This window comes from Hetaerina americana, unplaced genomic scaffold (genome assembly GCF_022747635.1).
Source record: "Hetaerina americana unplaced genomic scaffold, ioHetAmer1.1.p SCAF_161, whole genome shotgun sequence".
Lineage (NCBI taxonomy): Eukaryota > Metazoa > Arthropoda > Insecta > Odonata > Calopterygidae > Hetaerina > Hetaerina americana.
The window spans coordinates 453247-477500 of NW_027286721.1; the positions used below are offsets into that span (position 1 = coordinate 453247).

Sequence of the window (24254 nt, forward strand, 5' to 3'; positions counted from 1 at the left end):
GACCGACAGATAAACCTTTGAATAAGTATCTTTAAGGGTATTTTTAGTAGTTCAAACTTTAGAATTAAAGTTTTAAGCATATATATATTTTTTAAATTCCCGCTTATGAAGTCAATACAACCTGTAGGGATGCTCTTTATGTTTTTAAATTGGTCATTACCCTAAGTGACATCAATGAAGGCTTTTATTTAACCCCTGGATATTGTATATTTTTGAATTTTAAACAGAGTTGATGTCACATAAGTTTTCATATTTAGTACGCCGAGTTTGTCGCAAACTGCTCGTCTTTTGTTCATAATATTGTCACAGTTCTGTTATTCTGTTATTTTGGCGGTCAAGTGATGATTTGGCGGGTTGCGTGTAACAGAAATTAAGGATAGCGGTGAAAATACTTGTTCATTATTATATTACTGTACTAATTTTTCGTTTACAGCGTGCAGGGTTCAAATATATGTAGTTCAAAATGGTAGTTAAACTGTAGGAATATACCGCATAGCGTGGAACTATCCTTCATCTACGATGGATTGCAATAACAAGCTGAGGTGCAGGCTTTGCAGAAAGAAATGTGCTGAGTACATTGACATTTTTGATCCTAAAGGAACAAATAATTTACTGGTATGGAAGGTCATTAAGGAGATAACTGAGGTTGATGTAAGTACTTGTGGAATTTATTTAGTGTTTTACGTCTTTGCCATAATAACTATGATTTTCGATGTTTTCCAATTCGAAGATAGTTCAATCTTCCGGTTTTTGTTCAAATAATCTGACTGAAATAATGAGGATACGGTGATTATGATTTTGAAGTCAATTTTCTACATGTTTTGTGTGTCAGTAGATACATTTGACAATCTGCTTCGGAGAAATATGCTTCAAAACAACAATTTGACCGAGATGCTGACATGCTGTTACAATAACTTGGATATTAATAAGATTATTATTACTTTCAATCAATTGGCACGTGATTGCAGTGGTGTCTTATATTTCACTCAAGAATTTGCAAGTGGCGTAGGTAATAAAATTGCAGTGTAGTCCGCGAGGACTCGGGACATTTAATTTTCACGCGGAAAAACCGTACAAATTTGTTTTTTTTAAGTATGCTTTCTCAAAATTTCTTTGTGGATTTTTAAAAAATAATTTTAGTTATCTGAATAAGGCCGTTGTGCTATCGGAATAGAATTGACGTTAAAATTAGGTCAGACTGAAATTTGGTTAATCTTGGCGCGTTTATGACGTTTTGTATTCCCTTCGTTGATATTTTCCCCTGCATTTTCCATCACCCCCTTCAAATAGTTCATCTTTGAGTTTTATATTGTCTTAATCTATGTGATATTTTCTTCAAAAACGCTCGTCCATGTAATACTAAGGTTTTCAATTTCCTTGTACTTTATTTGTTTATTATTTCTCCCCTCCAGACACTTCTGTCTTTAATCTTAGATGAATACTTATTACATTTATTACTCAATTCATCCAAGTCTCTTCAATTTTCTGCGTAACACTGCGTGTATTTGAGGCCTCATTTTTAGAATACGCATTTAGCGTATGGGATCCGAGTGAAAATGGCATCATTCGGGAAATTGATAACGTTCAACAATGCCCCCGGCAACCCGCTTCGTCATAAATTGTTACAAGAAAACCGAAAAGCGTCACCGAAATGCTTATGGAGTTGGTGTCGGAATCATTAGAAGAGAGACGATTCAATGGTTGTTACTTACTAAAGAAATTCAGATCCACGTATGTTTCAGCACCGAGGTCTCGCAAATTATTCGCACTCCTACTGACATTGGTCGCTTTGATCATTTATATATATTAAATTCGGGAAATAGATTTCACAACTAGTAAAGTCAAGGACTCCATCTTCCCGCGGACATTACGGGATAGCAACTGCTGGGTTATAGATAGCAAAAATTCCATTGGCCACCCATATTAGCGTCTAAGAAATGATTAGTTCTACTTAATCTCCTAATGCTCTTCCACTAACCTCGTGTCTTTTGTTATCATAACCCATTCTTTTCGCATGACCTCATTAGAATTTCATTTACATGAACGTAGTGCTCTTAAGTGTATTGCTTGATCTGCCTTGTCCATATGTTAGTCTTCCTATCAATCTCTCGTGTCCCTCTCCGCGGGGGAGGGGGGGGGAGGACCCTCACCCTACCCGCAGCGTTTGGGTCTCATTCCCTACGTGTATCCTCGGGGGAGGAGAGCGTTGTATGTTATATATCTATGTGGTAGTGGAATTTCGTCTTCTTACTTGTCAAACTCCGATTCCACATTATTGGATGCATTTTTACTACATTATAAGTTGCAATCGTTTGTTAGTTGATATTATGTGTTTGCATTGGTGTAGAATGAAAGGGTATTTGCATAAATGTATACGCCAGTGTATTATTGTTGTAAAGTAATCTACCGGTTAAGGTAGGTTTTTGGATGGACACAGCTAATAGATAAAACATTTTGTAACTCCTAGCAAAACACAAAGTCCAGCATCCTACTCAACATCAGGTCCCTCTTCATCTCTGAGTACTTTCTTCCTCCCTTCATCCCTTATCCAAGACATCCCTATCCTGCTCCTTCCCTTTCCTCGTTTGCCTAACATTCTCCCCTCTGTTACAGTCTTCAACATCCCACTATTGCCAATCAATACCCCCTTCATCCATTCTTCATCTTCCTGCCTCCTTAGTAATATCTCCCAACAAACCCCTCTCTTTGCCCACCATACCAAGTACTTCCTCATTTGTTTTCCTTCTTTCAGTCCATTTCACCTTCTCCATTCTTCTCCACACCCACATATCTACAATAGCCTCCAGTCTACATCTATCCTCCTGCTTCTATGACCACGTTTCCATAGCCACACACATAACTACGCTCCATATCAAAGTTTTCTAACGAGTCTTTTCTTAACATCCTTACTCAAAGTCCCCGTCATCAACTCCCTCCTCCTTGTACGAAAGCCTCTTTGCCTAATTGCGCAATTCTTCTCCTTACGTCCTTACTACTTTGATACCGTGTTGGTCTAAAACACTACCGAGATACGTATTAAACTGTTCTTCCTGCTCTAGTTTGATTTGCCCTCCTATTCTAATGTTTAGCTTAGCCTTTTTCTTTCTAGAAAATGGCATAACTTTGTTTTATTAATATTACAATCGATTTATCTACTCTACATCAGGTCCCTCTTCAGCTCTGAGTACTTTCTTCCTCCCTTCATCCCGTCCAACATCCCTATCCTGTTCCTTCCCTTTCCTCGTTTGCCATTAGCATTCTCCCCTCAATTACAGTCTTATTCAATATCCCACTATTGCAGGTCAATACTCCCTTCATCCACTTTTCCTGCCTCCTCCTTAGTAATATCTCCCAACAAACCCCTCTCTTTGCCCACCATACCAAGTACTTCCTCATTTGTTTTCCTTCTTTTGGTCCATTTCACCTTCTCCATTCTTCCCAACACACCCACATATCTACAATAGCCTCCAGTCTACGTCTATCCTCCTGCTTCAATGACCACGTTTCCATAGCCACACACATAACTACGCTCCATATCAAAGTCTTTTCTTATTATCCTTACTCAACGTCCCTCTCATCTTAATTCCCTCCTCCTTGTCTGAAAGCCACTTTGTGTGTGTATGTTTCAATGTATTTGTTGATGATGAATAACTGATTGTAGCACTTTTCCACTTGTTATAAATTGTATTTTACGATCTCATTTCGATGTGTTTCATCATCATCAGGTAATCCATCGCAACCCGGTCATGAAATAAAATTTTTATCGAGTGGAAAAGTGTTTCGATCGGTTATTCATTATGTTCGACTTCCACCACGTCACGCCAGAGACTACTCAATTTGTATTTGTTGATATTGCATGTGGTTTTGTTCCCCTTTGCATGGTGGTGACCTGACCATGCGTGTAGTTTCATAGACCGTAAAACAGCTGACCACCGAGTATGAGGAGGTCATTAAGAGTTGAAATGTACAGGGTCGCACCCAAAAAAAGGTAGGACTGATTTTGTTACAAGAATCCTATTGACGATATACTTACATTGACTTCATAATCTTCAAAGTATGCTCCTTGAGCTGCTACACACTTAGTATAACGTTGCTCCCGTTCCTCGTACGCCCGCTGGAAATTTTCTTTGGGGATGCCGTTGATGACCCTCGTCGAAGCCTCTTGAACGGCCTTTATCGAGTCAAAACGTCGTCCCTTGAGCTGTCTTTTCATCAGGGGGAAGAAGAAGAAGTCCGGTGGTGCCAGATTGGGAGAATAGGGCGGGTGCGGCAACGTGGCAATGCCGTATATGGCCAGGAGCTGTCGGTCGACACTTCTGTGTGAATTTTTGGCACCATCTTGGCGCACACCTTGCGCATGGCCAAATCCTGTGACATAATGCGTTGTACGTTGGATGCAGACAGACCCAACTGGTCTGCAATATCTTCACTGGTTAAGCGTCGGTCTGTGTTCAGCAGTGTCCTCACTCTGTCCACATTCGTGTCGGTTCTTGCCGTCCGGAGCGATGGTCGTCTTCAACGAGCTCCCTACCCTCTTTAAACAACTTGTGCCACTCAATTACTGTGGAACGGCTTAAGGCAGTGTCCCCATAAGCCTGCTTGATCATATCGAGGGTCTCAGTTGCCGTCTTTCCGAGTTTCACACAAAACTTCACGGAATAACGTTGCTCTAAATTCAGATTCATTTTGTTTTTCCATGCGGACAATAAACTTGCCTCACTAAAAACGGTGTCCTCACTCAACGACAGCCCGCAGGCGACTGAGGTTGGTGTCGGTCTGTTGCTAAGAGCCCCCTCCACCTTACCCTGCCAGGCAGACCCCCCTCCATCGCTCCGTTCGCGCCAGAGAAAATCAGTCCTACCACTTTTGGGTGCGACCCTGTAGTTGTCTATCAGAAACCAATCATAGCTTATCCTTTCATTTGGTGTGGCGTTCTAGCAACATTTTTTTGAGTTCTACTTTGGTGTCCGTCTTCAGGTCATGTATTAATGGTTTGATTTCTTTTCAGGTGAGCCTTGGCGATGGTCTACCGCCAACCATTTGCCCTCAATGCATGGAGAAGGTGACGTCTTTCAAACGTTTCAAGACGGAATGCATTAGCTCGAGAATAGAATTCCTGAAGGAGGTCGCCAACGAAGGAATTGTGGTCAGTTAACATTTGAAAATGTCCTACACTCGAAATACAATAAAGAATTCATCCTCTTTTTTATTTATGGCAATGAGAAAAATGGCGAAATCTTCATTGTGTCATTGTTTGCAAGATTCTCATTAATATCATTTTATTATAATGGTAAATGGGTCGCAGTTGTCCAGTGGGTACAGTGTTGGACTGCTGATCGGAGGGTCCTGGGTTCGACTCCCGGGCAAGGCACTCTGGGCACCTGCAACTTCACCCAAGCTATGTGATTTTTCCGGTACCAGGTCTTCCTGGGAAACCATAACCGGCACAGGGAAAGGAACTGGCCCCCCTTAATACCCAGATGTGTGAATTTTTGCCGTAAATAGGGCTTAGTACTACTGCGTAAACTCTACCATCACCTACTAAACTGACCTTCAGGTTGATTACTGTGTTTATGGTTGTTTTTATAATGGTAAATGTAATTTTATTATTATTTTCAGGTATTGGAAAGCTAGGTTTTATGCACTATATCAATATGTTAGAATTTTCTCATATATTAAGGTCTGTATATTAACCCTCTTAGTGCAGAGGGCCGATATATCGGCTCTTGCGTAGGCTATTGTTTAAATCGCTGTAACTTATGGTTTTTTCTTCTTAATAAAATATGCTTTTTGTGCTATCGATAGGTTGAATTCCATAGAATTACGTAACTAATTTTTTAATTTTTTATTAGCAATTCTAAATGCTTTTCAAAAAGTATAATTCTTACTATAATTTTTCGTTCAGTTTTGTACATGTCGGGAAGCTCAGCCTAATTGTCTGCTCGTTTTTTATTTTCTGAGTTTTCTTTACACTATGAAGAGCCACTGAAAGGCTACTAATTAATCTGTGTTCATCTGTAATCTCTTGAATGTGTTATGGTGTGGTGGTGTTGATATATAGCTGCTTATTCGGACTTTGTTGATACGATGGAAATGAGAGCACTGCTTTGTAATCATTTTGGTTTCTCTTGCCGTCCATCCCATCTATTCATTTTCGCCCTGTGTGTTGGAACACATTGTCAGCAGTTCTCTGTGAGTTAGAACTTTGGTTTTTTCCTACCTTTAGATTGTAAGCACATTGCCGCAGTCTCAAGGAAAGGGGAAAAGTCCCAATTTTTGACTCAGGTGAGATCAGCCTTTTCAACAAAATCGAACTATGCAGAGGCTGACAAAAAAACAATTTGCAATTCACTGGTTTTGGTCTTTATTTATTTATAATATTTTCTACATGTGTTTTTGATTCTTTATTATATTTAAATGTCGTAGTTTTATTGAAAAATGTTTAAAAAAAATAATATTAGAATTTTGTCTGAAAACTTGAAATATTATTGCTAACAAAAAAAATATTCTTCAAATTTATAATACTGTAATAATTACATTTATTATTTTACATGATGTAAATGTGTAACATCATTATTGACTACAATATTTCATTTTAAAATAAAAAAACTGCATATGGATATCTAAACAAATGACTTCATAATGTCCCAATTTTTGACTAAGGTGAGATCAGCCTTTTCAACAAAATCGAACTATGCAGAGGCCAGCCAAAAAAATTTGCAATTCACTGGTTTTTCTTTATTTATTTATAATTTTTTGTATATGTCTTTTTGATTCTTTATTATATTTAAATATGGTAATCTTATTGCAAAAAATGTTTTTAATAAAAATATATTAGTATTGTGTCTAAAAATCAAAAAATATTACTGCTAACCAAAAAATATTCTTCAAATTTATAATACTGTAATAATTACATTTATTTTTTACATGATGTAAATGTATAGCATCATTATTAACTACAATATTTTGTTTTAAATTTAAAAAAACTGCATACGGATATCTAAACAAATAACTTCACAATGTTTTCTTTTCCTAAGGTGATACATTTTCTTAAATTACCCTTCGCACCTCTCACTAAGTACCCCTGGAATCCCCGCCGCACTTAGAGAGGGTTAATTCACATTCTAATGATAAATACTGATTATGAACACGTATTTAACCGCAAGCAGTCGAGGGAGACAAGAATATCAGAAGGGACATACAAGTGTAATGGACAAGTGGTCATTCTATATTAATATGGATTATTTTTCCTTCTTGGTATTCCCTCGCAGGAAAGAATTCAGTTCCAATCAATCACCTGATTATAAGTTATTCATTTATTATATTACAATGATATGAGGTCGATAAATTGAGTAATGAGGCTAATTCAAAAAAATATTTTCATAGAAATAGAATTACAATTTTATATTACAAAATAACTTCCTTCTGGAGCCACGCAGTGCTGGAGACGGTTCTTTTCCGCTCCTCATAGCAGTGCTCGAACTCCAATACTGCTGGAATAGCCTCCAGCTGGTCGGTCACAGTCGTTTGAATGTCTTTAACTGTCCCACCAAAATGAGTTCCCTTTGAAGTGATTCTCAACTTCAGGGAAGAGATTAAAGTCTCAAGGACTCAAGTCAGGTGAAGAAGTAGGCTTAGGAGCTATCAGGAATGTTTTATTCTGGTCAAAACAAACTACTACTGGTCCTTTTGGTCTTTTGCGAAAGGTTTTTGGAACCATTTTTGCACAGATTTTATCTCATCTCCAATTCCTTGGTCAAAACCTGATGAACGGTGGTGGTGTGGGTCAAAATCAACTCTTTCCCAATCATTCCGACTGTCTACCTACAATCCAAATGGACAAGATCCCGGATTCTGTCGACGTTTCCATCGTTTCTTGAAGATAAAGGCCTTCTGCTTTGTGTTTCATCTTCAATCGACTCTCTTTCCTTCTGAAAATGCCTCAAACCAACAGCAAAACCTGGGCTCTTCGGACAAAACACTCTTTCTCCGTAGGCCTGCTGAAGTTGAGCAAGAGTTTCCATTGCGCTGTCCTACCCAAGTCCGAAACAGCAAAACCTGATGTCATAACGTTAAATTGATGTCACACATTTGAAGAACACACTATAGAAAGAACTCTTTCCCCAAAAAGATCGCTACCGGTAACCAAATGACTCCAGAGATTTGAAACCCATACAGAGGGCAGATAACATGTTCCCCTGCCACCCCTCCCAAGCCCAGCACCTCCACACTGTTGCCAGATCGGACGCTACGTTGCCAATCTCATTACTTAATCTACAGACCTCATATACAATTTCCCCGTCTACAAGTTAAAAATGTAATATTAATTTATTTTTCCTGCGAATCAGCTTGTTGCTTTACGAGGCATGTTCTTTAAGAAAGGGCCGTTTAGTCACATGAATAAATATACTCATATGAAACACATTTTATTGTCTGCTGCACTTTTAGTTAGCTATACAAACCTACTTCACTTCTTATACATAATACCGCCATTCACTTCTAACCATATTTCGTACCGCTGCACCCACTTCTTCTTATAACCCCTCTTGAGCATAGAAGCTCGCCGGGGATCGAGATGGTGCGGGGGCTAACGTACTGGCTTCCCACCCTGAGGGCGCGGGTTCAAATCCCGGCGGTGTTGAATATTTTTCAGAGGTATCTCGATCCCTACTTGAGGTGCTTTGTGGAGGGCACTTTGAGTGAGTACGGCGTCCGTCGGATGGGACGTTAAGCTGCGGACCCCTTGGCGCCTTTCGTAAAGAGTAGGCTAATGCCGACGCCGGGTTTCTCTCCACCCTTCATCCTTTCCTGTCCATCCCCTATGGCGCAAATGACCTTAGCTGTCGGTCGCCTCCCCTAAAAACTACTACTACTAGAAGCTCGCCTCCTTAGAGAGAGTTGAACCAGTTGACATTAACGCCGTTCTTCAGTTCCTCTTTATGGTTTCGACACATTGTCCATCCGAGCCACTGTTTGCCAAGTGCAGGGAGAAGAGGAAGTAGTCGCAGGGTGAAAGGTCAGGACTATATACGGTGGGGGGGCACAGAAACTGTCCACTGGACATTCTTTGTGTGGTGGTCGGTTTAGCATTTTCGGTACGCCCACCTTGCACACAATTTGTGGTATCCGAGGTCTTCTGTGAGAAATATTGTAGACAGTATTGCGTCCAAGTTGAGGGAAATGTTCAGCCAGGCCATTATTAATCGTCAATTGAAGATCACATCGCAGTTTTTGTTCTACTCGGGAAACTATTCCATCAGTCAGAATACTGTGGGCAAACGGCCACTTCCCTCTTCCTAAATGGACATTTGTTCGTCCCCATTTATAATAATCAATGGCCCCATTGTCTCTTCTGACCTTTCCTTCACTTTCATGACTAACTGTAGGTCCATAATCTGTGGGTCCATAACTCCCGTTGAATTTCATTTGCATCCGACAATCCTTTTGATATACAAGAAATGTACGACAGAAGAATGCACTTCACAGCTGGCGGGAGGATGAATGAGTGTCTTGCGGACATTGTTGTGTTTGCATGCTCTGGGACAAGCAAAAGGCTTCTGAAACAAAACAAATGCTTCCATAGCTTCTCAATGGAATCAGTAGATGTTGCTACAGGAGTAAAACCGTGTTCTGAAGCACAAATATTTAAATAAAAGCTAAACGGCCCTTAATTTATGAATATAAGTCCTACATAGATGAATTCTACCCTAGATTCTACCCTCTTCCCCTTTTTAGAAGATGCAGGGTTTACTTTTAGAGCGTATTTGGAAGTATAAAAGTGTATCTTTTGTCGAGAGTAATCTTTTGTGCATCTTTGTGGAGAATATTGCGTTGATGAAGTGGATTAATAGTTGGTTTTTTTGTTGTTGATCTGTTTGAAGGTGTCGCCCCAGGGAGATTCATTAATTGACTTCCCTTGCCTGGGAGGTTTGTCTGGCAACATTGGAGTCCTATCCTTTGCCAGACAGCAGACGGCCATCCCAGAAGATACCTCCGACTCTGACGTCGATGTAAAACCAGTCCTGCACAATGGAGTCATTGTTGTGAGTAGCATTTTGCACTGATGTGAAGAACAGTGTGTGCTGGTTATTTTTGGAAATGGGTCATTGTGATTGCCGTTAGATATCTTGAGAAATATCTTTATAATCTTACCCTAGTCAGGCAAAACTACAGGGTTCGTCCGGAAAATAAGTGTACTGAGCTCAGGAAAAAAAATTTATTACACTTTTACATATCTTAAGCTAATATTCCTCAAAATAGGACCCTTGTGAGTCGATACACTTGTTCCAGCGGTGTTCCCATTCCTGGAACGCTCCCGCGAAGGCATCATCGGGAACCTCTCGAAGACTCGTCGTCGACCTCTTCTCTGCCCTCCACAAACATCTTGTGCCACCGAAAGATCATGTTTCTGGACATGGCTGACTCCCCGTAAGCCTGGTTAATCATGCCGACAGTTTCGGTCGACGATTTCCCAAGCTTTACCGCAAATTTGATGGAATAACGCTGCTCCAAAAACTTCGGCATCGCGTTCCGTGACGTGGGTCGAGTGTGGAGGTTCGCGTTAACAGAGCTCCTCACTACACCACAGCTCAGAGCCGACTGCCTTTTTCAGCGTCGCTTGCCAACATACCCCCCTCCAATCGCAGCCCGTCAGAGCGGTGCTGGGCGCGCCTGGAGCGGCGCGCCCAGCCCAGGAGTCAGTACACTTATTTTCCGGACGAACCCTGTATGTTTTCCAGGTACTTCTGATTTATGCCGAAGTATTGGACACGGAAACAGAGCTACCCAAAGAACCAGAAAGACAGAAGTGAAACACTTTTACCGACAATCCACGGACAGTTACAGACATACGATCACTCCGTCTAGCATACGGTGACTTGTACCGAACCTCACTGATGTTATGAACGGAATAGTGGTATTGGAATGTCATTTTTGGTTTCAATATACCATCGTTGGAACTGGTGTATGCACCTATGAACAGAACAAGCCCCAGACTGCAAAGGGAATTGAAATAAGGCTGTGGATTGGGTAGACAACAGTCCCATTAGTGGAACTACTTAAATGGTATTAGGAAAATGTGGGAGTCTAAGAGGCTATATGGGCTGATCCGTAGTATTTATGGGGAAGGAATCTGGCCGGAAGACTTTGTGAGATCAGTTTTAGTTCCTATTCCAATTATAAAGGTAAAGGCTACATCATGTGAGGACTACAGGACGCTAAGTTTGATATCCCACGCATCTAAAGTTGTTATCAGGATCATAAACAAAAGGATAGAGAGAGTAGGGCAAATAATTAATACCTAGGGGATGACCAGTTTATGGGTTTAGGAAGGGGAGAGGTACGCATGTGATGCCATTGCAGTAATAATGAGATTATTAATCGAAAGAGGAATATAGAACACAACCAGGAGGTATTTGCCTGTCTCGCAGATTTCGAAAAAGCGTTTGATAGAGTGAATTGGGAAAAACTAATGAGTATATTGCAGAAAATAGGAATAGATTGGAGGGAAAGGAGGCTAATCCGCAATCTGTACATATCTCAGTTGCGAGTGGGGAACGGGGAGTCCGGTTGGGCAGTGTTAGGAAGAGGTGTAAGGCAGGATTGCCCATTATCACCGTTGCTGTTCAACCTGTATGCAGAGGAAATGATTAAAGAGAGCCATTATGGGAAGAATAGGAGGTAGGAATGAAAGTGGGCAGGGAATCCATTTAAAATCAGTTGGCTTTGACTGAATGTCCAAGCTTCAGTTAATGTCAGTCAGCCAATAGAGGGGTTGCAAGCATTGCTGAGTGAATTGGAAATTCAGTGCGACAGATATATGGGATGAGAATCAATATATTAATAAAACAAAGGTTATGCGATTTTCTAGAAAGAAAAAGGCTTCAGCTTAACATTAGAATAGGAGGGCAAAAACTATTAGAGCAGGTAGAACAGTTTAATACGTATCTCTGAAATCAATGCAACAATATCAGAGTGTAACAATCATTTGCCTTGACCGGGATTTGAACCCGGTTCCCGGTTTTTGGATGTCCATTCCGAGTGCTTATAGCCAGTTAAGCTATCAAGGCGTCCTCTTAAACTCTCAAAAATTGTTGCATTTTAATGCATATGAACGGGTGACGTTGTTAATAGTTACTGTTGTGGCGTCTCCATCGCAGTATCTTTGCAATTATATGCCAGAGTAGAGGAAGACCCGAGCATTACAAATGATGCATGCATTGTTAGGATTAAACGCTCCTTTTTCTCAACAATTCCTTGTGCTATTTTTTGTCGACATTCAAGCGAGTTTAAACAGTGTGACTATTAAAAATTGACTCGATGCTGAGAGAGTCAATAATCATTTTATGAGGCTGTTTATTATGATGTGACGATGACTGTTTGATAGGTCTAATTGTAAATATCGATGGGTGGTATAATTTCGTGGTTGCGTGGCCTGGGGAAAGCCAATAATTGTTGACGAAACACAAACAGGGGACGTCCGATCATCACCACGGGAATATTTACAGTCGACACATATTTAACCTTAATAAATTACAAGAGTAGGAAACTGAAAACTAATAAATAATATAAAATAAATAAAAACTAAAAAAACACATTGCTTGTAGACCACAAAAAAATGACCTTCAGAAGCACTCCCAGTCTGGTGGTATGTGGAAGTAACATTCCCCCTCAACACGCATGTGGAAGTAACATTCCCCATAAACACTCATATGGCTGCAACGGTCTCCATCAACACACATGTCAAAGTAACATTCTCCATCAACACGCATGTAGATTAACATTCCCCTTTACACGCATGTGGAAGTATCATTACCCATTAATACGCATGTAGATGTAACATTCACCATCAACACGCATGTGGAAGTAACATTCGCCATAAACACGCATGTGGATGTAAGATTCCCCATAAACACGCGTGTGGAGGTAACATTCCGCATCCACACGAATGTGGATGTAACATTCCCCACCAACACGCACGTGGAAGTAACATTCCCCACCAACCTGCATGTGGACGTAACATCCCCCTTCAACATGAATGTGCAGGTTTGATGTCATTATTATTCATCCAGTGTATTTGAAGAAGCAGAAGCATGGAGACGTGTTCTAGTGTTATGTCAACTTGGCGAGTTGAACATCGTGCAGTTATCGAATTCTAAATGCCTGGAAAAGTGACTCCCACTGAGAGGTTCAATTGCCGTTTTAAGAGGCTGTTTATTATGATGTGACGATGCCTGTTTGATAGGTCTAATTGTAAATATCAATGGGTGGTGTAATTTCGTGGTTGCGTGGCCTGGGGAAAGCCAATAATTGTTGATGAAACATGAGCAGTGGACGTCCGATCACTGACCCACAGACAGTATAAACATTGTTTTTCTTGTCAACTCAAAGAGGGCAATCATTACACCTCACAGGGACAATCATTACATCTCGGACAATGGTGAGGTGAAGACACAGCTGGCAATAAGTGAAGTGGATTTGAGAAGAGCCAGGAAGAGTTTGTCAGTGACAGAATGCCTGCAGACCACAAGCAAAACGACCTTCAGAAGGGGCAATTTGAGGGATGTTACTTCCACATGCCACCTAGTTGCATGTGGAAGTAACATTCCCCTTAAAGTTGAGCACTTCAAGAGTTATTTACGATGTTTTAGGCCGAAAACTAAAGCACAGCCGATTCAGCAAGGGTTAGAGGAGGAATGTTACATCCACATGCCACCCAGTTGCATGTGGAAGTAACATTCCCCTTAAAGTTGAGCACTTCAAGGGTTATTTACGATGTTTTAGGCTTAAACTAAAGCACACATGCTTGTAGACTATGCAAAAAAATGACCTTCAGAAAGGGGTAACATGAGGAATGTGTTACTTCCACATGCCACCTAGTTGCATGTGGAAGTAACATTCCCCTTAAAGTAGAGCACTGCAGGAGTCATTTGCGATGGTTTAGGCTGAAAACTAAAGCACACATTGCTTGTAGGATATACAAACAAAATGACCTTCAGAAAGGGGAAGAGGGGGAATGTTACTTCCACATGCCACCTAGTATCATGTGGAAGTAACATTCCCCTTGAAGTAGAGCACCTCAAGAGTTATAAACGATGGTTTAGGCTGAAAACTAAAGCACACGTTGCTTGTAGACTATGCAAACAAAATAACCTTCAGAAGCACTCCTGGTCTGTTCCCCTGGTAAACCAATGTCACATGTTCAGAGGAGGAGATGTGTGTGTGTGTTGGCCTTATAATGTTTGGGACTATGTTGGGAAATGAATAAATGATTTCGAAACTTAAATAATTGGACTCCAATGTACTTTTTGTCCGATCTTGCTATTTTGTTGTTGTTTATGGTCTACAAAGCATCTGTGTGGATTAATTCTCAGCCCACCCTTGTGTTTCTTTTAGAGCGGATGCCAGCTTGCCAATAAAGTATCCCTCTGTTCATTTGTACCCTCAGGATCCTCAGAATACCCTTCCCGGCCGCCCTGGACTCTCCCCAAGGCGGACAGAGGTCATCGATTCACCAGAATTGGTTTCAAGTGGAATTCAAATAATAAACTCACGTCAGACGAAAAGGGTTGTGCCAAAACAGTGCCGTGAGCATACCGAATACCAAGGTAATCTGGCCAACGAGGAGAACAAGACCGATTCTGTTGACAGTGATGGATTCCCTCATGTGTCGAGGGTTAGGAACCGTGGTTCTAATGATGGGAAATGCCGTAGGTCCCGTGGTATTGGGTATACCGATGTGCCGTGCCGTAATTTTGGTATTAAGAGGGAAATTGTCGGGTCGGAACGTGGGCCGAATTCGGTTCTGAAAGGGTTGTGTGTAGGGTTGAATGGCATGTATCAGACCGCGGTAATCAAGGACTGTTCTGTTGTTTTGGATGATATCTTTCAGGGCAGGGGTGGTGGTTGCGGTTACCGTGAGTCTGAGTCAAGGAAACCTGGTGTGTATTGCGTAGATGGGAATGTTTTTAGGGGGAAAGGCAAGGGGAATGGTGTTGTATTGCAGGGGAAATGGCAGACGGATGATAGAACGAAGCAGTTAGCCTTTTCTGCGGATTACAAGGAAACGTCCTTTACTTCGGTTGCGGTTGAACCCGGCGGCAGTGCCGAAAGAGGGTTTATGAAGGTGGGAAAGGTTGAAAATGGCCATTCCTCCAAACGCCTGTATGGTACGAAGGGGACGGCACGAAAGGGTCATAGTTGTAAAGTATGCGGTTTGTGTTTCCAGAGTCACTATGCTAAACAATTACATCTCATAGCCGAACACTACCAACAGGATTGGATGAATACCTGTACCGTCTGCGGTATGAAATTCCCGTACCAATATCTACTGGACCGACACATGAGACGACAGCACAGAAAAAATCTTCCCTTGAAATGTAAGAAGTGTTCGTGTTGTTTTAGTCAGAAGAGATACCTTTTGATGCATTTGGACAAATTTCACTGATAAGGGGACCAGTATGGTATCCTTGCGGTACTGAGGGGAACCAAGGTAAACATGTAATCACTGAAGTATCCAACCCAACAGAAAAGCAAACGCAAGAATTTTTGTGCCCAAAAATGTATTTATTTTTTTGAATTTAATATCCTTTCAGTTCTATAAAACACTTTTCCTAGTGAATTACAATTAGTTTGATACCCTTTTCTATTATAATAAGAACTGTCTAGCTTCTCAAAATAGCCATTGACTGCCACGCGACATAACTTCATCAATGGTTGGAAATTTTTTGACCATCCGAGCCATTATTTTCAAGTTTGCAAATACAGAAAATAACCCGATAGGGGGAGCTAAATCTGGCGAGAATAGGGTGAGCCTGAGTTACGAGCAATTTTAAACTATAATTCAATGAATTTTGGCCATTTGCAACATGACGTATTCATGAGCTGGTGAATACTGTCTTGATGAAACGAACACTTTCTTCTATAGCCAAATGCGTCGGCTTTCGCTTTATTTATTCGCTTAAAACATTGCAATAAGTTGGCATAATACTCGCCAGGGATAGTCTTTCCTTTTTCAAGGTCGTATTCAATGAAAATTATCCCACGTACATCCATATAAACCAATGCCATGACCTGGTCTACAGATTAAACGGTCTTCGCCTTCTTTGGAGTCAGTTCTCCCTTTTAAAATCCATTCTTTTGATTGTTCTTCTGTCTCTGGTGTGAAGTAATGGACCCACATTCCATCCATTGCTTTGAAACATCGCAAAAATTCTGCTTTTTTGATGCGAAACATGGCCAAACAGTCAGTTGAAACATCTGTTTCTGATACTGGTTTTCGCTCCCGTTTGACAGTGAATATTAAGGAGATAAGTTGACTCTTGTTTCCTAGATTATCGATGGGAATACAATCTTGTTGAAACGAAATTTATAACAAAATTGCAATTAGTCTCAAATGCAATGAGGAACAAATGATGAATTCTGATACTCGATTTGTCGAAACAAATGGGGGGAATGTTTCCCTTAGCGATGAAGGCATCAAAACAATATCAAAAACCCCTAAAGTGTCACATGTGAAATTTTTGAAATATTAATAAAACCTCTCATTGTAAATTGAAAAGAGAGTATAAAAATTTGTCCGTGAATGGTTTATTGTATTTAAAATTGAATTATATGAATTAAAACTCTTCAGAATTCAGAAAACTAGACAGATAAGCATGTTAGTAGCCCAGTTATGATGAATTTAAGATGATTTGACGAGGAATAAATGTTGATATATACGCATTTGGCTGTCTTTATTTCAAGTTATAAACTCAATTTTCTATATATATATATATATATATATATATATATATATATATATATATGTATATATATATATATATATATATATATATATATATATATATATATATATATATATATATATATGTATGTATGTATGTGTATATATATATATATATATATATATGTATATGTATATATATATATGTAAGAAGTGTTAGCATCAAAATAAAGGAATCTTTTATGTCAAAACCCCAAAAGTATTATTTTGTAAATTCTAAACTAATTAAAAATTGTCTCACAGGAGTTATAAATGAATTAGTGATCAAGAATATGTTTGATGAAGTTTATTTTTGGGTTTTTATCATAGTTTTTGGTGTTTATTACAATTGCTACGCACTGTATTCCACTGCTTAAACCTATTATTTCATTATAATATTTGTACGAGTAATATTTTTCCATCATTATGCCTATGAATTGCTCAATGAATCAAAATTGAGAGTGTTTGAAGAAAAATATCATGTATCGTCAGTGATTGTTATCCTATGGTTACATCTAAAAATGAATTATGCAAAAAATTATAATAGTGTGTCTAAAAAAAAGTATTTTCTGTCTATTATTATATTATATTATATGTGGTCATCATGTTGTCTTTCTGTGTAACCCACACAATTGATTCCTTGTTTTTTTAAGAAATAAAATTGATTTTTTTCCATACAATAATGTTTTAATTCATTCAAATGTGGTATAGGATTGGTAAATAATATATATATATACTCTATATATATATAATATATATATATATGTATATATACTATATATATATATATATATATATATATATATATATATATATATATATATATATATATATGTGTGTATGTATGTATGTATGTATGTATATGTATATATACTATATATATATATATATATATATATATATATATATATATATATATATATATATATATATATATGTATATATATATACTATATATATATATATATATGTATATATATGTATGTATATATATGTATATATATATATATACATATATACATATACATATATATGCATTTGTATATATGTATACAAATGCATATATATATATGTGTATATATATATATATGTGTGTGAATATATATATATATATGGGTCATGGTAGTCCAGTGGGTACAGTGTTGGACTACTGACCGGAGGGTCCCGGGTTCGATTCCCGGGCAAGGCACTTTGTGCACCTGCAGCTCCACCCTAGCTAAAGTGATTTTTTGGGTACCAGGTCTTCCTGGGAAACCATAACCGGCACAGGGAAAGGAACTGGCCCCCCTATCCTGATCTGTAAATTTTCACATGCCGTATAGGGCTTAGTACTGGGTGATCTCTACCATAAGCCATACCAAACTGAACTTCGGTTGATTACTGTGTTTATTGTATATATATATATATATATATACATATATATATATATATCCCACAATCAATCTTTTGACGACTGCTTCTGCTCATTTCGGTGATTGAAATCCTCCCCAAATCTGCTAGTATAATAGACGTGAGAACCCGCGAGATGGCGCATATCTGGGTGGCCCAATCATTTATACCGCCTGGGTTGAACCAAGACCACTGAATGCATCATAAGGCTGCCTACATATCCGCTTTGTGGCGGATATGTATTATTTGCATATCCCCACCCCCTTGTTCATTCCCTATTGGTCCCTTACCTCTCTCCTTCCCCCACCTCTCCCCCACACATGTCCTCTCCGCTCTCCCCCGAGAACGCCATTCCGAAGACGACAGCCGAGCTGTCGAAACGTCAAATAACAAATTGTGAGTGTCCTTTCTTTGTGTCTCTATATTCTGCAAATCTACTATATATATATATATATATATATATATATATATATATATATATATATATATATATATATATATATATATATATATATATATATATATGTATATACTTTTTTCTTTTCGATGTGCAAATCTGTGTTAATGAATTGATGTCTGTCTATATGTATTTATGTGTACATATTAATGTATTTATAAGTTTAATGGCTAATATAATATGTATATGATGATGGGTTAAATGGAAGAAGGGACCATTTGGTCTCAATTTCGCCCAAATAAAGACCACTATCTATCTATCTATTCTAAATATCTACATCTGTGTTTTAATATATTTGTGCATCGCTGAACAGCGTTCCATTTCGAAGATATTTTCTGTATATATATTAATATAATTATGAACATTATAGTATTATAAGGTAATCTACCGGTTAAGGTAGGTTTTGGATGGACACAACAACCAACTAATTGTCTCCTAACTAAACAATCCAGCAACCTACTCTACATCAAGTCCCTCTTCATCTCTGAGTAATTCCTTCCTCCCTTCATCCCCTATCCAAGGCATCCCTATTACCTATTCCTCTCCCTATTTCCTCGTTTGCATAACATTCTCCCCTCTACTACAGTATTATTCAACGTCCCACTATATATATCCAATCAATACGCCCTTCATCTATTTCTCATCTGCCTCCTCCTTAGTAATATCTCCCAACAAACCCCTCTCTTCGCCTCTCACCATACCAAGTTATACTTCTTCATTTGTTTTCTTCTCTGTCCATTTCACCTTCTCCATTCTTCTCCAGACACCCACATATCTACAATAGCCTCCAGTCTACGTCTATCCTCCTGCTTCAATGACCACGTTTCCATAGCCACACATTGAACTACGCTCCATATCAAAGTATTCAAACGAGTCTTTTTTTAACATCCTTACTCAAAGTCCCTGTCATCAACTCCCTCCTCCTTGTCTGTGAAAGCCTCTTTGCTTAAGAGCGCAACTCTTCTCCTTCTGTTCCTACTACTCTGATACCATTTTGGTCCGAATAACACTTCTGAGATAGGTATAAACTGTTCTACTTGCTCTAGTTTAATTGGCCTCCTATTTTAATGTTAAGCTTAGGCTTTTTCTTTCTGGGAAATTGCATAACCTTTGTTTTATTAATATATTGATTCTCATCCCACATCTATCTGTCGCATTGAATTTCCAATTCACTCAGCAATGCTTGCAACCCCTCTATTGGCTGACTAACAAACTAAAGCTTGGTCATCAGCAAACCTAACTGATTTTAAATGAATTCCCTGCCCACTTTCATTCTTACCTCCAGTTCTTCCCATAATGCCTATCTTTCATCATTTCCTTCACATATACATTGAACAGCACAGGTGATAATGGACTCCCCATGCCTTACACCTCTTCCTAACACTGCCCAACCGGACTCCCCATTCCGTGTGGTATACATACATATATATATATATATGTATATACACACACATACATACACATGTATAACATATATAACACTTTTCCCCTTAACGGTTCCTATATCCCATGAATTAAATTTGCTACCACTCCAGTGGTAGCTGTGCGAATTTATCAAACTGTTCCTAAACCTGTGTCTAACCAGAATATAATCCAACGGATACCTTGCTAAACCTAAATCTGTGTCTAACCATTACTATAATCAAACTAATACCATTCCAAGTCTTCTGGTATTTTCCATTCATTCAATTTCACCTTTTGTGTTGTCTAAACTAAGTGTTGGTGATGACTAACCCATGTCTCCATGCATAATACCATTATTTGTTTTGTTTTTTGTATAAATATGTGACTCTTGCATGTGGTCTTTTTTTCCTTTTCTTAATTATGGATAGTGACCTAACACCCCCTGCCACACTCCTTTACTTCAGTTTGCATGGTATTATGCAGATAAATTTGAAATAAGATGTGACAAGGTACGGAATCATGACTGTGTTTAGTTTATATATATCTTTAAGGCTTTGATTCATGAGAAAGTAAATCTAGAAACTCACCATTGAAGATCTCACGTCCATGACTACAACACAATGGGTTAAAGCGAATCTAAATATGAATACTTATCACAGATTGCCATCAACTTACAACACATTTCATAATATGAACATACGACTGCATAACTATCTGCCTACTCAGTTGAAATCGGACTGTATAATCCAGAGTTTCAAGAATATAAGGGATATATATATATATATATATATATATATATATATATATATATATATATATATATATATATATATAATTTATACCTGGCTACTTGCTCTCCCACTTTAATCAATGGATGAATTGTATTGCTATCTTAATCTTCATCACATTTATCAATAATCACTTTAAGGGGAAGAGTTTATAAAATATTAATACTCTAGAACTTTGCAAATATAGACCTTGAAAGCTCAAAAAATTATCAAAACTGTTCGGTGACCGGAAAGAATGAAGATGTTTGAAATAATATATATAAGGTAAGTAGACTACTGAACTAACATAACTTAGTTTCGAATAATTGTCTCCTATTGAAATGAATGCACCCCGTAATAATATTGATAGATTTGAGCTCTTACGGCTAGTGGTATTGAATGAATGTAAAACTGTTTACGGCTATTGGAGTTTTACATTCATTCAAAACTCCATAATAACACTTAAAAGAATAACCTTGATATTTTGTGCCCAAGTCTTTGATACATCACTTAAAATGATGAATTAATGTTAAACTGTTTACGGCTATTGAAGTTTTACATTCATTCAAAACCCCGTAATAACACTTAAAATAATAGCCTTGATATGTTGTGTCCAAGTCTTTGATACATCACTTAAAATGATAACTTCCCAAGGGAATCAAGACTTAAGCTTTAAAATTTGGTGATGGTTGACATTTTCTTGGATCGTAAATACCGAGCGAACGGTTAAAATGTACAATAACTTTTGCATAATTCGTTTATCTTCATTTTTGGTGCAGCAGAATTTGCGTTTACTGTCTGTCTGTTTTGCTTAATTACGTACATTTCAAAACTGACTTCACCAAAACAACAGATGTTTTCGTTAATATTTTCATATGTATTTCGTTTTGTAGAGGATATTTTCTAGATTGAAGCAGTATTTTGAAGCTTCGGCAGACTTTTTTAATCCAATTTAAAGAAATATATCATCAGATTATTAATTGAAATGTTTCATTTTATTTAACAAGTGTACATCCGTATCAAATAATTTCAAACATAGCACGGTGTTTACAATTAACAAATGAATTCCAAAAACCGTAGCGACCATGAGATACACGAGAATTAGATTTTTTCGCAAAAAACTCAAGAAAAGAATGTTTTGAATCCATGCGTATGATTCGTTATCTGAAGTTATTATCAATAAGTATTTTCCAGATAGATTAATCGTCTGTGCACGTAGCAGTAAAGCAATTTTAAACCCTCGAATCTGGACATTCCGAAGAAAAAGAAAACTTCCTTCTTGTTAGTCAGCTGGTTCTTTTCACCTCCCCTCTCTTTTTTATTGTTATTTTTTTTCTCATGAGTAAGTTTCCATGTGGAAATTCCACATAACCTCATTGGAATTTCACTGATCGTCATCTTTCTTTCGAACTCGTGGAAAAAAATCTTGAAACTTTAAAGAAATACGTCCGAAGTGAGTTGCTCTTCTTGAATTAAGCGGCCAAAATGGTTCTTTACATAAGGTGAGTGTAGTTTTTTAACTTCTTGACTCATGATAACTTTGATTTCTGTGTATCTATTTGATATTTAGCACATTCTTTTAAGACGTACGAATGAATCACTTACTTCTGTGTCGTACAAAGAACTCCTTTGTCTTCGAAAGTATTCGAGATTTTTGTAAAGAATAAATTTCATCGTGGAATGGAATATTTGCGAAATTTCTGTACTGAATGTGACTTTTTAATGGTGAAGCAATTGCCGAGACCTTTAATGACATTAATGTAGCGATGATAAACAACCATATAAATGAGAGTTTTGATTTTTTTAAAAAGAGTAATATAAATGAATGGTAATACTCGTGATATCCGTTGTGGGACACTTGCTTGTACTTAGTTGTGTGCTTAAAGAAACCCCAAAATTATCTGGTTGCCGTTGTAATAGAAGTCATTAAGAGTTAATTTCATTTCCAATCCATTTCAATTCATATTGTCCGTAATGTCAAATATTTCGAATGCAATTTTATTTCCTTAAGGAATCACTTTCTTCTCCTTCTTGGTGATGGGTATAAATTCTTAGATCTCGTGGATGTCTTTTTGCTTGCAATTTCCTTCGGTAATGAATGCAAATTAGAATGTGACATCTGCATTTAATTATGGTGTCGTAAGCTTGCTTTTAATTCAAATGGCGAAGGATTGTGTTTTTCATTTATCCGTGATAACTCCGTTTCACCTGTCACGCCTGCTATTAAACGTTTCAATGCAATTTCATGAAGATCATAAATTGAACTTTAAGAAAAAGAATGCAGTTGATTGTAACCGCGGACGTGTTTGTCGATTTCGCGAGATTAAACTTGAGTAATAACTCTTTTTATCATTTGCATATCCTTGTGGTTTTTATGACATCCGTAAATTTTTCCATTAAGCACAGATAGGGGTTTTACGTCTTGACTTAAGTGACAGTGGTAACTTTCAAAACGGTTTATATTTGTACTCTTTTGTCGTAATAGGAAGGTTTAAATTTTAATCAAATCAATGTACTGAACATCGCTTAAATCTTAACTGTCAGATTGGCAGAACTTATGGTTCTTACTTCGGACTCTTGTTTTGATATAATTGGGAAACTTTTAACTTCTTATCTTAATCAAAAAACATGTCCAAATAAACATGACCTAGAGATAATTATAATCTATAGGTATTATGTACGATATTAATGTTATTAACTTGCTGTTTAATTGATGCGTATGTCCAAGCAAGTGAAAAGAAGATCCAACGGTACAAGTCCGGAAAAATGTCTCATAAAATGTAAGCTGGATGAAAGTTTTTCACTCGAGAATCAGCTTAAATTAAAATGGAACGGCAATGTAGAGCTCTTGAGTTGAAATATTAATTTAAAATTGAAAATAGACTCCATTTATGAGTTCATCTGAGGTGAAACAATTGTGGTAATATTGTTTTTACACATGTCGACGCATTGTTTTGTATTATTGTCAATACCTTATTGTTCATCGATGTTATACCAGTCTCTACTATCAATAAAACCGTCCACGTCGATGGAATATCATCAAATATTTCCATAATGTCGTTGAAATCGTATGGTTTTCATAAAAAAATAATGTAATGTGAACATTTTTAGAAATTTCAAAGGATGGATAAGCGTAATTCACCTGCAGTTGATCACGCGAAAGTTTGGATTTGTTGGATGATGGTACGATTTTTCGCCAATCTAAGTTTTACAAACATATTTCAAACAATATATAAGGTTGGGTGAGTGTTTTTTGTATAATGTGCAAAATATCATGAATCGCGGACGATTTTGCAAATTCGTCTCCTGACTGAAAATGACAGGATTCTTTGTACATTTAATCTTGCGATATTGCTTTCGTTGTACTTGAAAATTAGCTGAAATTATGACTATTTCAACTGAATTAGACATGAATTATTGAAGCGTGTTGTGTTTTTATACTCTACTAATATACAATACCGGTTGTACTGTATAT

At 37.8% G+C, this 24254-nt stretch overlaps 2 protein-coding genes across 4 annotated transcripts in view; both read left to right on the forward strand.

The window, feature by feature from the left end:
* The first annotated feature begins 346 nt into the window (after window positions 1-346).
* Window positions 347-16744, forward strand: LOC139687093 (uncharacterized). The gene is made up of 4 exons (XM_071584201.1): window positions 347-651; window positions 5009-5146; window positions 9882-10043; window positions 14447-16744. Exons 1-4 carry the CDS (start codon window positions 520-522, stop codon window positions 15443-15445), a joined length of 1431 nt encoding a protein of 476 aa, XP_071440302.1. The 5' UTR covers window positions 347-519; the 3' UTR covers window positions 15446-16744.
* Window positions 16745-22083: 5339 nt separating this feature from the next.
* The window catches only part of LOC139687085 (BMP-binding endothelial regulator protein-like), a 59323-nt gene continuing 57152 nt past the window's right edge, over window positions 22084-24254 (forward strand). The window contains exon 1 of one of the 3 annotated variants that reach the window (XM_071584194.1): window positions 22084-22281. The gene's annotated coding sequence lies outside the window, so the exon portion shown is untranslated. Of the gene's footprint in view, window positions 22282-23516; window positions 23560-24254 lie in introns of those variants that run through there. The other 2 variants (XM_071584190.1, XM_071584191.1) reach the window with 2 other exon arrangements.